This window comes from Myotis daubentonii, chromosome 8, assembly GCF_963259705.1.
Source record: "Myotis daubentonii chromosome 8, mMyoDau2.1, whole genome shotgun sequence".
In the NCBI taxonomy this organism is placed as follows: Eukaryota; Metazoa; Chordata; class Mammalia; order Chiroptera; family Vespertilionidae; genus Myotis; species Myotis daubentonii.
The window spans coordinates 63,071,710-63,088,292 of NC_081847.1; the positions used below are offsets into that span (position 1 = coordinate 63,071,710).

At 38.6% G+C, this 16,583-nt stretch overlaps 1 protein-coding gene across 9 annotated transcripts in view; it reads left to right on the plus strand.

Moving 5' to 3' along the window:
- ANKRD12 (ankyrin repeat domain 12) overlaps window positions 1–16,583 on the plus strand; it is a 111,137-nt gene that overhangs the window by 61,721 nt on the left and 32,833 nt on the right. Inside the window, exon 2 of one of the 9 annotated variants that reach the window (XM_059706618.1) lies at window positions 9,314–9,393. The exons of the other annotated variants lie outside the window; for them this stretch is intronic. Within the exon in view, the coding sequence (XP_059562601.1) occupies window positions 9,330–9,393 (64 nt within the window). The 5' untranslated portion in view covers window positions 9,314–9,329. The remainder of the gene's footprint in view (window positions 1–9,313; window positions 9,394–16,583) is intronic. 9 annotated transcript variants of the gene reach the window in all.

Consider the following 16,583-nt stretch of genomic DNA (forward strand, 5'->3'; position numbering starts at 1 on the left):
TGCTGTTTTCTATATGGCTATACCAGTTTAAATTTTGATCAGTAGTGCACCAGTTTTCTTTTATTTCACATTCTTACCACAACTTGTTATTTTTTGTCTTTTTTATAATTGTCACTCTAACAGGTATGAGATAATATCTGATTGTAGTTTTGATTTGCATTTCCCTGGTGCTTAATGATGTAGAGCATCTTTTATGTACCCATTGGCCATCTGTATGTCTTCTTTGGAAAAACGTCTATTGCGATCCTCTGCCAGTTTCTCAGTCATTGAAATCCTCTCTCCATTTTTCAATTGAATTGTTTGTTTGCTGTTGAGTTGAATGAATTCTTTATATATTTTAGATATTAACCCCTTATCATATATATGATTTGCAAATACTTTGTTCCATTCAGTACATTGCTTTTCATGCTATTGATGATGTCCTTTGTTATGCAGAAGTTAAAATCCCAATGTTTTATTATGAAAATGGTCAAAAATACTGCAAAGTTCAAAGAATTGTACAGTGAACACCATGTACCCACCAACTACATTTTACAGTTAACTTTTTGCTATAGTTCCTTTACTACATTATCACATACATCTCTCTCTACCCTTCAGTCTATCTTATTTATTTTTTATTTGTTAATTTATCTTTATTGTTGAAAGTATTATAGATGCTCTCCCCCTTTTTTTCCCTTTGACCCCCTTCACCCTGCACCCACCCCTCCCAGGCCTTCACCACACTATTGTCTGTGTCTGTGGGCTATGCATGTATGCATATAAGTTCCCCATTTAATCCATCTTAATTTTTGATGCATTTCAAAATAAGTTGCAGACCTCTAAATACTTTAGCATGCATTTTATTCATTAACTAGGTTCAATTTTTGTGTATGAATTTTTTAGGTAATATTTATATTTGAGAAATTAATTTTTTTATTTAATAAAACATTCTTTTAGTTTTGAGGAATTCATAGACCTATATAATTCAGTCTTATAAAGATACAGACTATATCATTCCAGCAAGTTTCTTTTTTTATTTTATTTTATTGTTTTCTTATGCTGCCCCTTCTTACTCAATCCCTGCCCCTACCTGATCATGTATACCTTTTATGGTAAATAGAGATTAGGCAGGAATCACTAATAGATAAATCTAGGTGGAATTTTTTTATGAAAAACTGGATATTTACATTGTCTTCTCCAGAGGACAATGTAAGAGAGGAAAGGATAAAAACCAATGGTTGTATAGTGGAGAAATCAAGCAGCACCTGAACTGTGATCAAAATTAACATCTTCACCCTTGGCTGGTTTGGTTCAGGGGTGGAGCATTGGCCCACGGACCAGAGGGTGGAGGGTTCAGGGTTCTATTCCTGGTCAAGGGCATGTACCTGGGTTGCAGGTTTGAGCTCAGCCATGGTCTGGGCTTGTGCAGGAGGCAACCAATCTGTGTGTCTCTCTCACATCAATGTTTCTCTCTCTGTCTCTCTCTCTCTCTGTCTCTCTCTCTCTCTCTCTCTCTCTCCCTCCCTCCCTCCCTCTCCCTGTTTTTCCCTCCCTATATTTCTCCCTTCCACTCTCCCTTAAAAAAAATCAGTGGAAAAAATATCCTCGGATGAAGATTAACAAATAAAAGAACAACAAAAAACAAACATCAAAGGAAAGACAAATGCACATCATGTATGTCCAGATATGATTTCATGAAAAGAGCACATTATCACTTTTGTGGCTTTCTGAGAATGCATAATTATGAGGAATGTTCTGGGTTTTTTCTTTTTAAGACTGGTGAAAGATTAAGAAATGGCAGTGTGTGCCGAAACCGGTTTGGCTCAGTGGATAGAGCGTCGGCCGGCGGACTGAAAGGTCCCGGGTTCGATTCCGGTCAAGGGCATGTACCTGGGTTGCGGGCACTTCCCCAGTGGGGGATGTGCAGGAGGCAGCTGGTCGATGTTACTCTCTCATCGATGTTTCTGACTCTCTATCTCTCTCCCTTCCTCTCTGTAAAAAATCAATAAAATATATTTAAAAAAAAAAAAAAGAAAAAGAAATGGCAGTGTCATGAAAAACTAAAAAGGCAATAGAAATGTTCCAGACAGAGATAGTAAATTAAAGGCAATACCTGTTCCCAGACTGGATCCTGTACTGGAGAGGGAAAATGATTATAAATAACATTATTAAATCATTTAACAAGGAATATGGACAGTAAATTAGTGTTGTATCATTGTAAATTTTGAAGTGGACAACTGTACTTTGTTGACAAGAGAATATCCTTATGTCTTAGGAAATACTTATTTCTTAGGAGTTACTCACTGAAGTATATAGGGGTAAAGAGCCATGATGTATATAATTTGACTTCATCTAGTTCAGGAAAAAAATATATACACATATTTGCATATATAGTGAAAGCAAATTATAAAGCAAGAGAATGAAAACATTAACAATGGGCAAATCTGGATAAAGAATATAAAATTTTTAGTAGTTTTTATTTTTTAATTTCTGTGAGTTTGAAATTATTTGCAAATAAAATTTCAAGTATATACAAATACATAAAATTGCCTTGCTTTGGCCATTGAAAAGATCTAAAAGCATTGACCCCACAATTCCAATAATCTTTCCTAGTGCCCAGATTATAATCTTGACATGCTTTCTACTAAAAGAAAGCCAAGGCTTTTTAGAAAAAAATAGGTGATTTTAAGTCTGGGATAGGAAATATATAAGATGAGCTGTCAACATCTTGTCATTGCTGATTACAAGGAAGCTATGAAAGATTACTATAAGGTTTTGTCAAAAGGCCTTAGGAGACAACTTAGATCAGTTTCCCATTGACCAAAGATGGGATAGTTTGAGCTTCAATAAGGCTATTAATAACAAATATTTGAAATTCATTAAATAAGTTTAAATCCATAGTCCATGGTCATAATTATTTTAATTAATCTATCATAAGAGAACCAATTTATTTTAAAAATTAGGCAGAAATAAAAGAAAATAATAAATTATTTATCTTTTCTTACATGAACTCTGTCACTGGGTAACCTCATTATAGGTGAGAAGTTTTTGGTTTTGGTCTTGGTTGTTTTTTAATATGTTTTTATTGATTTCAGAGAGAGGAAAGGAGAGGGAGGAGAGATATGGAAACATCAATGATGAGAGAATCATCAATTGGCTGTCTCCTACATGCTCCCTACTGGGGATCAAGTCCGAAACCCTGGCATGTGCCCTGACCAGGAATCAAACCATGACCTCCTGGTTCATGGGTTGACCCTCAACCAGTGAGCCACATCGGCTGGGTGAGAAGTGTTTTTTAAATAAGGTTAATGCAGGTAAAAAAGAAAAAAGTTTGACCATTTTGTAAACCACATATCAGTTAATATGTGTGAGCATTGAGCATCAACAGTTGCTAACATTAGATTTTTTAAAAAGAGGAGGAATAAAAGCATTGCATGCTCCCTGCTGAAAGAACACATTACACTACTATTCTTCACTCCTCAGGATCCAGCTGCCATTTTCAGAAAATACCAAAGTCAGAGGAACATGCTGCTGAACTCTGCACCAAGCAAAATCTAGACTATGGGAAACTCAAATGGCTTTGATTTTTCAAGAGATAAATTGTATGGGAATGAAAAAAGAAGAATCTGTAGGGAAAAAAATGTTAATGTTTAAAAGTCATATCAAAGCTGAAAAATAGGCAACACTAAAAAAACAATGTATTTAATAGGTGATTTATACTTCTCGGAGAAATTTGTACAAAATTTAGTTAAGATAAATGGCACATACAAGATCCAGAATATTTTTTAGAAAATATGTTTTTATTGATTTTAGAGAAGGAGGAAGGGAGAGGGATAGAGAGATAGAAACATCCATGAGGGAGAAATCTCAATCTGCTGTCTCCTATATGCCCCCTACTGGGGATGGAGCCGGAAACCTGGGCATATGCCCTGACCGGAATCAAAACAGTGACCTCTTGGTTTATGGGTCAACACTCAACCACTGAGCAACACTGGCTGGACAGGATATTTTTTTTAATTCAAAGAAATTCTTATGTTAAGGGGAAACCTAATACGTTGGGGGTTTTTTAATCCTTGCCTGAGGATATGTTTATGGATTTTAGGGAGAGAAGAAGAGAGAGAAACATCGATGTGAGAAAGATCTATCTGTTGCCTCCGTGTGTGCCCCAACTGGGGATTTGAACCCACAACCTTTTTGGTGTATGGGACAATGCTCCAACCAACTGAGCAACCCATCTGGGGTCTGCTAGGTTTTTTAATAGTTTTGAGAAGGGTCCAGCAATGGTGATAGTTCCTTTATTTTACTTAGGAAATGATTAGGACTTCTACTTAACTATCACATATCCAAAAGTGGGACTAATTATAAAATGAGGAGACCAGGGTTGGAAGGGTGAATAAAAAGACAAAAATATAACATTGGTTAAAGCAGTATTTATTAGTGGTAATGTTAACAAATGGAGCAACATCCCTTTTAGTATATGTTTTCACCTTCCAGTAAATGTAAATAAACTCCTTAAGTGTTTGGTACAAAGATATTGCTCAATAAATATTTGTTAAATTGGTGGAGAGTGGTTACTGGCCCTTAGGGATTTTTTAGAACTCTCCAGATTCCACAAATCCAAGAAATAACTGAACCTGTAAGCCAGGTTCATTCATTACTGAGACTGGAAAAGTTTGAGAAGACCTAGAATCAAACAACAGGAACGGTTCCTCCTGGTGCTTCAGCTGCTAACTGGCAGTCACAGGTGTGAAGGCCACTTTACCTTCTACCTCCAGCAGGAGGGCTGCCTGTTAGACTACTCCAATAAACTACTCATGTTTCAATGAGTTATCGACGAAAGACAACACTCCAAGAACCTAGAAACCTAAGAAAACAATCATTTGAACAAACAGAATGTTAACTCAGCTAAATAAAACTACCAGATCGTTCAGCAAACAAAAGAAATGAATACTTAAGAAAATTCAGTTATAGCTCAAAAGACTTTTTGGAGCTAATAAAAAAAACCAAAAAACATGATTATACAACCAGACAACACAGTGGATGAGTGAGAAATGATCATTGTTGGGACTTAAATTATTATTGGAAAATCAAGTAAAATAAGTCCTCACAATACAGCAATATTATAGAGAACGACTTCTTAAAGAAGATGAAAAATACTTAGAAAATAAATCAAGGAGACCTAACAGATCTAACGTGAATAATTTTTGTGGGAATTTAAAAGGCAAATAAAGGTGGAATATAGTCCACAATTACACAAATAGAAATTTTTCCCAAGCTGAAGAAAGCCTAAGTTTTAGTGGCAGATAAGATCCCAAGAAAACAGAAACATCAATCAGAAAGGATATATGCACCCCTATGTTCATAACAGCACAATTTACAATAGCTAAGATTTGGAAACAGCCTAAGTGCCCATCAGCAGATGAGTGGATTAGAAAACTGGTACATCTACACAATGGAATACTACGCTGCTGTAAAAAAAAGAAGGAATTCTTACCATTTGCAACAGCATGGATGGAACTAGAGATCATTATGCTTAGTGAAATAAGCCAGTCAGAGAAAGATAAACATCACATGATCTCACTCATTTGTGGGATATAATGAACAACATAAACTGATGAACAAAGATAGAATCAGAGTCATAGAAGCATCGAACAGACTGTCCAACCTATGAGGGAAGGTGGGGAGGGGAGTGAGGGATAAGAGGTCAACCAAAGGACTTGTATGCATGCATATGAACATAACCAATGGACACAGACGGGGGTTGAGGTCGGGGGATAAGTGAGGACATGCACTCGGGGGTGGGGGCAGGCGGGGAGAGGTCAGGGGGAAAAGGAGACATGTAATACTTTAAACAATAAAGAATTGAAATAAAAAAAAAATTAAATGCTTTAAAAAAATCAAACTTGCCAAACCGGTTTGGCTCAGTGGATGGAGCGTTGGCCTTCCGGTCAGGGGTGTGTGCCTTGGTTGCAGGCACATCCCCAGTGGGAGGTGTGCAGGAGGCAGCTGGTCAATGTTTCTCTCTCATCGATGTTTCTGGCTCTTTGTCCCTCTCCCTTCCTCTCTGTAGAAAATCAATGAAATATATTTAAAAAAATAAAAAAATCAAACTTGGAGAAAAAAACTCCTCTACCTGACTACGGTATTATTTACCTGTCAGGATAAAAGAAAAATCACTGTAGACATTAAGGATTTAAAGGTATATCAATATGTATATATTCTTATACATTTTAAAAGAAATAATGGAGGGAGGAGGTTAGATGGAGGAGGTGAAAAAAATGAAAGGATTAAGAAGTACAGATTGAAAATAGTTAGAAAATAGTCATGGGGATGTAAAGTACTGCATGAGGAATATAGTCAATAATCTATAATAATAAAAGCATAATATGCTAATTAGGCCAGACAGCCAAATGACCTTCCAGACAAAGCTGGGGCTGCGAGGGCCAAGCCCTTTGCATGAATTTCATGCACCGGGCCTCTAGTATGATAATAACTGTATATGGTGCCAGGTGGATACTGGAAGTACTGGCAGGAACATTTTGTAAGTATATGATTGTCTAACCACTGTGCTGTACACCTGAAACTAATCCTATATAATAAGAGAGGAATATGCTAATTAGCCATTATGCCCTGAGGTGTAACGACCAAGCACATCATGACCATATCACAGATCTGCAGGAGAGTGGGCCAGTAAGGTACTAGCGGGCTGTGGAGAGCTACAGGAGGGGGCAGGGAAGCAAGCTATGGGCGGGGGGCGGGGGGGGCGCAGGAGGAGCTACAGGAGGGTGGGGCAGCGTGCGGAGAGCTACAGGAGGGCAGCAGCGACCTACTGGCTACAAGTGGATGGCAGAGAGCTACAGGACGGGGCAGGGCAGCAAGCAAGCAGGAGGCAGAGAGCTACAGGAGAGGGCAGGGCAACAAGCTATAAGGAGGTGCAGGGGGAGCTACAGGAGGACGGCAGTGACCTACTGGTGCACAGATTCGTGTGCAGAGCTACTAGTGTAAAATAATATTGAATGTAAGCTGTCATTGAAAATTAAAAAAAAAATAATGGAAGAATAAACCAACAACTTATAAACTTGGTTACCTAATAGGAGAAAAGGGTAAATGGAGGTATGTGTGAATTGTTACAGTCTTGAAAAACAGTCTGACAACAGCTGGTGAAATACAAGAGCTCTTATCTTTTGAAGATACATGCTGAAATATTTCTAGATAAAATAACTTGAATGGGGATATGCTTCAAAATGATAAAGCAGTAGGATGAATAGAGAGTATGGATTGGCCAAAGATTGATGCCTATTGGAGCTGAGTAATGGGTACCTCGGGGTTCAGTATAACATAACATTCTGTCTACTATGTTGAGTTCAAAGTTTATTATAAAACATTTTTAAAGATACTTACACACTTTGAACTATCAGTCACTTCTGGGAATATCCAGTGTTTATTATAGCGCTGTTTTGACTAGTAAAAGCATAAATATATAGTCAGATAGGGCATTGGTTATATAAATTGATGTATATAGCCACACCATGGGTTATTGTACAACTATGAAAAAATATATTCTAATGCTATACCAGTTACTTGGAAGGATTTTCATAAGAAATTGACTTAAAAAATTAAGATGAATAATTACATCTAATTTTGTAAAATGAGCAATGTTATAAAAAGCAATATATATGTTCATATATGTACATATATTTGTGCAAAATTTTATAAGCATGGAGAAAATCCAGAAGCATGTATATCAGGCTGCTAATAAGGCATGTGTCAGGTGAGGGGTGGTGAGTGGCAGAGAAGGGGGTAATTTGGGTGGAAGGAAAGGAGCTGAACGCAATCATGTGATAATATTTTTGTATACATAAATATACAACTCAGCAGAATCTTCCCTTACCCTGCATCCCTGTTTATTTAACCCCTTATGCCCTTCCCTTCACAGTGAATCTTCTTAAAGTGCATTGTAGTACACTCTATTGAGTCTATGTTTACTAACGTCATTATTACTAACACTAGAAGCCCGGTGCATGAAAATTCGTGCACAGTCCGGGAGCCCTCAGGGGATGTCCTGCTGAGGGCTGGGGAGCGGGCCTAAGCCACAGTCTGACCTCCCTCTGCCAGAGGCAACCGGGCTGATCAGGGGAAGGCGCCGCCCCCATTATCCCGATGCTTCTGCCACTGTTGGCCCTCCTCAGCTCTTGCAGCCACTGCAACTAAACAGTCTAATTAGCATATTAGCATTTTATTAGTATAGATGATCTAACTGCCAGATCCCTTAACTGTCTTCTCGGTCTCTCTGTAGAATTTGACAGTGTTGACCATATTCTTCCTAAAATTCTGTCTTGGTTTCGAGACATAATTCTCTGGCTTTCATTTAGCTTTCCAGACTGTTTCTTTTCAGTTTCCTTCTAGAATCTCATCTTCATTTTTCCCCTCATTCCCTTCACATACTCCCATGTGTTGATTTTTCTGAAGATTTTACTTTCTGGACCCTCTTCTCTTACCACCCACACTTACATTCTCCCACCCACACTTATAGTTCTAACTGCCATCTATATGGTGAAGCCTTCTAAATATCTCTTTATTCCATACATTTCTCTTGAGCTTTCAAACCTATATATTTAGCTGCCCCTCTGGCTATTACCACTTAAGATTTCCACAGAAATCAGAGTACCTGAATGGAACTTGGTTCTCTATTTACACTCCTCTTGTGTTTTGTTTTTTTCTCTCAATGGTAATGTAAATCAGCTATACTTATGTCATATGCTTGATAATCATCCTAAACTCCTCTTCCTCCTTTTCCTTCAGCTCAATTATTTAGCGACTATTTTTGAGCACCCATTATGTGTTGGGCATTGTTTATGCACTGGAGATACAGCCTATTAAGAAAATGTAGATAATAACATAATTATCTACTAATCCCTGTCATTCCTACTTTCAAAGAATTTATAAGTCCATCTAGCAGTGACAAGCTGAAGGTCACTTGAACATCGTTGTGTAAAATGAGGATTATGATAGCTGAAATTACATTGGCTTCCATAAGAAAACAAGAAAATACGATTTGAAAAATAGAAATTTTATATGGTATGTTAATTTTTACATGTTTTGTGGCTACAAACTCTAATTCTGGTCTCTTTAGAAAGCAGTAGCTGTGGAAAGCAGCCTTATTATAAAACTTTCTTTTAAAAATCTGCAACAGATTTTTCCCATGGAAGAAGAAAGCTGTTTTATTTGAACTTACATATTTAATTAGAGTGGAACACGACCTTCTAGAACCTTTTTTGATTTTCATTTATTTTGATTATTTCATGTGTTCATTAGCTATCTGTTGATTTTTCAGAATATTTATTTTCTACATGGTGAAAGTGCCTGAATTATTGCTTGATCAAAGTCCTTCAAGGAATGATGCAAAAATCATCAGTAAGTATCTTACAAAGATTTTGGAGTTGCTAAAAAAGACTGATGAAAATACCCAAATTTATTGCTTAATTTACATGAGGTCCTTGTTAGACTTGACTTTATCAAACACCATCCAATCTAAATTCAGAATATGTTAATATTTAATAGAGAATTAACTGCCCAGAGATGTTTGTGTATAAAGTCTGATAGCATTGTTACCCATCTGGTATATCATGTCATCCATGTGACAGATACACTTTAAGTGTTGCAAAGTTAGAGAATAAGGTCAAGACTATGAATTTCAAAGAAGTTAATACATTTGGAGTAAATAAAGGGTGTTATATATGTAGCATTTAAGTGTGGTTTATTCCATTAGGCATTGCGCTATGCTTTATGACAGTGCTACTCAGAGTAGCTATTCCACAAACTATTGCTGTTTCTCATGATAAAGAACTTTTGCCAGAATGTAAATGTACTGCTTTCTTCATCAAAAAGGTAAAAATGCTAAAAAAAAAAAAAAAAAAAAAAAAAAAAAATTTAAATGTTAGCTGAACTCAGTGTTCTAGTGACTAATTAATTCCCATTTCTGGTACAAGATCCTATTTCATCATGGATTTGTAATAAACAATATGCAGACTGGCCTCAGTTCATGAGCTACACTGCATAGCAGTTTTATGTTGTGCATATCAGACATTTATGCTATTATTGCAGGAATACATGTCCTGGTTAATACAGCTTATTTGTTTACAAATGTGTGACACTTTTAAGTTTGCATAATTCTTTAGTCTTTTCCCCCCTTAACTTCTGCCCTTTTCCCATGGTTTCATTTCAGTTACATTCCTATACAGGAATTCCATTTAATAATAGTATTTGCTACAGACAATTGCTTCTTGCTATTCTGCTGAGAATTCAGTTATTCAGAGATTGTGCTCATAAAGCATAATTATGGTAGTAGAGATGAGGGTAACTCTGTGTCACGTAGTATCCCTGCCCATACTTTCAGACATTCATTAATTGCCAGAGTAGAGATTCTGTTAAAGTTTGCAGATTTTATTACTTAAACAGAGCTCTCAGTGTACAATGTTGAAAATGCCAGTCATTGTCAGAATTATTAACCTTTTTCTTATCTTACTTTGACTACTAATAATCTGGCCTTATTTATTAAGCAGCTGCTATAAACTTCCCTTACTTGCATACTTAAACTTAGGAAATGCTCAAATGCTCCATCATAATGAACAGACAAGCTACTTTTAGATACTGACATAAAATAGATTAGGAAACTGGTGCTTACTGAGAGCATCTGTGTGTCAAAAAATACACAAAATGACCAATATTTTGAAGCCTTATTTTCTTAATGTTAAAACAGTAAATTGTAACTATTTTAAATATATTGTCATAATTTATTAAATTCACTTCCTCAGTTTTATATTTCAGGAATTGTGAAATACAAGTGTTGATGCATGCATATATGGAACTATAACATTTAATAATTCAAGAGCTCCAAAAACCAATTATTTAAACCAAAATATACCATACATTTTTACTAAATGGATTATGTGATGTTAACAATTTATCCATAAGGAAGAAGAATCATCACCTTAAAAAGTTTTAAAGCAAACCAAACTTAGAAGTATAAAAACTACAGGAAGAAGTTACATAGGGTGTTTTTAGAGCATTAAAATCTATATCAGGGGTCCTCAAACTACCGCCCGCGGGCCACATGCGGCCCACTGAAAACATTTATCCAGCCCACTGGGTGTTTTTGTCACCGCTGCCTGTTGCTTAGCAGCCGACTAGTTTTTTTTTAAACTATAGTCCGGCCCTCCAACGGTCTGAGGGATAGTGAACTGGCCCCCTGTTTAAAAAGTTTGAGGACCCCTGATCTATATCATAATTGATCATTAGAAATTTAAACTTGATAGAGCATTTTATAGGGAAAGGAGTTTGTGTACTAGTGTATACCTAAAATTCAAGATTACTCCATTTAACATGTAAAAAACATTTTATCTTCTTGCTTTCCAAATGGCATTTTAAAATCAATTCCAGTGTCTATGTTAGATAACAGATTAGGCCTAGTATGAAAAATTATAATCCATTTATAACCCAAGAACCTTATTTAATTTAACTAGTGCTGTAAACAACTTATTTGATTAAATCTATTTCTCAACTTGTTGAGTAGCAACAAGCACCATGTTTGGTACTTATCACTTTTATTTTTCACATATCCCTGTGGTATCAGTACCTAGAAGAAATGAAAAGGCAGTTAAGTGTCTATGATGTGCAGAGAGGTAGCATACAGCATGGATAGACGATGAGATATTCTTTTATTTAATGACCAATTAAAAGAAATTCCATTATAGTGTTTTGCATTCTCTACTTTTTCTCCTCTGCTTTGTGATTTATGGTACATTTTTTTCTAAATATCTTAAACAAACCTGAATCTTAAACAAAACCTCTACATTTAACTTTTTTTGAAAGCTAATACTTTTAAATCAGATTGTATCATGTGTTTTATGTGTATTAATTATATCAACCTAGTTCCAAAGCTTAAGAATTTTTAATTCTAGGTGGAATGTTTTTTAAAGAGAAATGTCTATGTCAAATTTTGCTAAGTGGAGAAAAAGGGAAAGAAGTTAATGAATACCTAAATTACCATATATTGTAAACATTCACCCTTTATCAGTATAAAAATTATATAGTTCTATATTTTTTACATGCTTATATATCAGAAAAATAAATAGAAGATTGTGGTTGCATCTAAGATGTTCTTTGGATGTCTGCAAATTAATGTATGTCTTTACATTTTGTATGTTACATAAAACAGTAGGCTGCCAAGTATCTCTCTTTGAAATTAATATAAATATAGTAGTCAAGAAATTTCAAGTGTATTTGCCCAAAATATGTAAAACTGTTTATTGCAAATACCAAAACTAACGGGTTTTTCATTTAAGTATGTTAGCTTGATGGTTTTCCTTAAAAATTGAATTTCTACTGGTGCCTAGCAACTTAAAGTGAGTCTGTCACATAATTATAATAGTTGAGATATTGCTGAATATTTAAAACTAAAACTCTATAAAGGGTACATTTGGGCAGAACCCTTAAATAAAGAGATTTGAATTAAAAATATTAATTATATATGCATACATTTAAATGAGTTCGGCCTTAGCTATATCATCCTGCTTGCAGAAAAAAATGTTTTATCTAGTCATGGTTAAAAGGACCTCCATGTAATATCTATATTTATGATGGAATAGCTAAGACTGGGTGATTTTGTCAGTTTCCTTTAGTGACATCAAAATTTTTGTAGTGATACCACTATTATCAGAGGGGGATTGAATATCTTGGTAAATTTATATTTTATAGAATCAGCTTCTGTTACTGGTATTTTAGTAGAAAGACAGTGTAATAACTAATTGAGGGAGTATACAGAGTGCTGTTTTACTTTATTTTAATTCTTATGTAGATTTTCTTTTAGACAGTATTTTCAACTTATTATATTCTCTTCCCTCCCCAGCTTACCCCTAAATTAACTTAATTATCTACCTATATTTAGTATTATAGAAATAAAGTGAAAATATGTTCTTATATGGCATATTTATTTCCAACTAGATGTATAACTTCTCTTCTCTTACAAAATAAAATTAAAATACCTAATCTTTACTTAGGAAAATTGAGGTAAAGAAATGAAAATTTAGACGAGACTGTATAAAATTACCTAATATTATATTTCCCTATCTGTGAGCTACATTTCTCAATCATTTTAGGAATATGAAACCTATAAAGTTTTGTTTCTGAAAAATTCAAGTCTTTTTCTAATGTTACTTCTTTGCCTAAGTAACATAAATAAGTTATATTTGTATAATTCTTAAATATATTAGTTGTGTTAGTGAATTATTGCAGAGCAAAGGAACAACCTAAAATAGACATGAGAGGCCTGCAGCCATTGTGAAATATTCATCCCAATGAAACCCCAGAGATCCTCTGAAAGTAAGACTCAGCTTGTTCAGGTAACGGTCTTAGCAACAGGCTGAGATTAGAGAGAACCAGAGATCACTATGAACAGGCCTCTAACTCAAGGGTGAAGCCTGTTTTAAAGATTCTCCACAAAATGCTGAAGAAACTAGTTTCTCTCTCTATTAATATGAAAAGAAATCCAGATATTTTAGGAAAACCAACTGAATGAAAGACAAGAAGGGCCAAGGTGATCAAACAGAACCATTGATCCTGGAGAATGTAAATAATATAGGAAGCAGAAGGGTAAGTTATTCTCAGTATTTCTGGAGATTCTTGGTGGGAATTGATCCACTAACCATAATAACAAAAGGCTACTGTGAAAAATTAGACCAGGAAAATCCTTAGAATTAATAATAATTATAACTGCTGAAAGTAAATATTCTATATAGGACTAAAGAGTACACTGGGCATTGTTGAAGATCTGAGAGGTCTAAGAGAAGGGCAAAATATAAAACACTTTTTAAAAGACATTGGAAATATAAGAAAAATGATTTTAAAAAAACATAAAACCATACCCAGGATATATAGTATTTATCTTACAAAAATTAGTAAATAGAAAATATTTTTAAATTAAAGAAAGTGCCCTTTAACTGAAGAAAGACTTGTCTGTAGATCAAAGGGGAATGGTGTAAAAAAAAAAAAAAAAAAGAGGGGAGCAGGGGTAGGAAACCTCACATCTTGATAAATCACAACCTCAAGGATAAAAATTTTTTAAAATCCTACAAGCTTCCAGAAAACATGGTAATTAACCATACCCCCAACACACTTCCCATTGGCTAATCAGGGCGATATGCAAATTAACTGCCAAACAAGATGGCAGCCAGCAGCCAGGCAGCTGAAGCAAACAGGAGGCTTACTTGCTCCAGTGATGGAGGAAGCCAAGGTTCCCCGCCTGCCGCTCCCGGCCTCTGAGCTGCACTTTAAGAAACAATGTTGCAATTATCGAAGCTAAACAAACCCCAGAAACCTGCTTTCAGCCAGCCGGCCTTGGAGCTGGAGCTGCAACAGTGTTTCAATTATAGAAACCAAACCCAGATACCTGCTTTCAGCAGCCGAGACTCAGAGCTAAAGCCGGCTCTCAGTTCCAGTGACAGCCATAGAAGGTAAATAAATCCCAGAAGAAAAAAGAAAAAAAGGAGAGGTTGGGAGCTTCAGTCACCCACCAGTCTGAAAACGGCCCTCAGCCCCTCACCCAGAATGGCCAGGCACCCCAGTGGGAACCCCCCACCCTGAAGGGTGTGTGACCAGCTGCAAACAGCCATCATCCCCTCATCCAGGCTAGCCAGGCACCCAAGCCGGACCCCCACCCTGATCCGGGACACCCTTCAGGGCAAACCAGCCAGCCCCCACCCATGCACCAGGCCTCTATCCTATATAGTAAAAGGGTAATATGCATACTGACCCTAACAGCAGAAAGACTGGGAATGACTGGTCATTATGACACACACTGACCACCAGGGGACAGACACTCAATGCAGGAGCTGCCATCTGGTGGTCAGGGCACTCTCACATGGGAGGAGCTCTGCTCAGCCACAAGCCAGGCTGATGGCTGCCAGTGTAGCGGTGGTGGTGGGAGCCTCTCCTGCCTCCTCAGCAGTGCTAAGGATGTCCGACTGCAGTTTAGGCCTGCTCCCCCCTGGCAAATGGGCATCCCCCGAGGGCTGCCGGGCTTCCAGAGGGATGTCAGATTGCCATCTTAGGCCCAATCCCCTGGGGAGTGGGCCTAAGCCAGCAGGTGGTCATCCCCCGAGGGGTCCCAGACTGCGAGAGGGCACAGGCCGGGCTAAAGGACCCCTCCTCCCCCCCGAGTGCACAAATCTTTGTGCACTGGCCCTCTAGTCTATAATAATATAAGTGTAATATGCTAATTAGACCAGACATCCTTCCGGACGACCTTCCGGACGAAGCCGGGCTGTGAGGGAAGCCCGGGACCCAGGTGCCTGCCGGTGGTCGGGGAGAAGCCCGGATCCCGGGTGCCAGAGGGAAGCTGGTGCCAGCAGCCAGGGGAAGGAAGGCCTACTCTTGCACAAATTTCGTGCATTGGGCCTCTAGTCTATATATATAAAAGCCTAAGGGACCATATGGCAGGTAAACCAGTTGTTATAACGTGCACTGACCACCAGGGGCAGACGCTCAATGCAGGACCTGCCCCCTGGTGGTCAGTGCACTCTCCAAGGGGAGCGCCGCTCAGCCAGAAGCCAGGCTCACAGCTGGCGAGTGTAGAGACAGTGGCGGGAGCCTCTCCTGCCTCCACGGCAGCACTAAGGATGTCCGACTGACAGCTTAGGCCCGCTACCCCCGAATTTCCTGCACCGGGCCTCTAGTATCTACACTAATAAAAGAGAAAAATGGTAATTGGCGTACGACGATACCCTTTTCATTGGCTAATCAGGGCTATATGCAAATTAACTGCCAACTAAGATTGGCAGTTAACTGCCAATAAGATGGCGGTTAATTTGCATATGTAGGCACAATGCAGGGAGGCGAAAGGGAAAGCAGGAAGAAGCCCCCTGCCACTGACAGTGATCGGAAACCCAGAGGGGAGCTAAGAGTTGGGGGGCAGCCATGATCGGAGAATCAGGCGCCTTTGCCGCCCTGGCCAGTGATAGCAGGAAGTAGGGGTGGAGCCAGCGATGGGAGCTGGACACGGTCGAAGCTGGCAGTCCCGGGAGCTAGGGGTCCCTTGCCTGGGCCTAAAGCGGAGCCCACGATCGCGGGGCCGCTGCAGCTGCGGGTCCCCGCTGCCCGAGCTGGACGCCTCAGCCAGAGGCGTTAGGCCTGGGCAGGGGCGGAGCCTGCAACCGCGGGGAGCTGGGGGTCCCCTGCCCAAGCCTGACACCTCTGCCGGAGGCCTCAGGCCTGGTCAAGGGGCCGATCCGGTGATTGGTGATCGGAGGGTGATGAGGGTCAACTCCTCTAGCCGAGGCATCAGGCCTGGGCGGGGGGCTGAGCGGGGAATTGGGGGGATATGATGGTCCCCTTGCCCAGGCATGATTCCTGGGCCAGAGGCCTCAGGCCTGGGCGCGGGCCAGAGCCAGTGATCGGGGGGAGATGGGGGTCCCCTGTACAAGCCTGACACCTCTGGCGGAGGCGTCAGGCCTGGGCAAGGGGCCGATCCTGCGATTGGAGGGTGATGGGGGTCAACGCCTGAGGGCTCCCAGTATGTGAGAGGGGGCAGGGTGGGCAAAGGGACACTC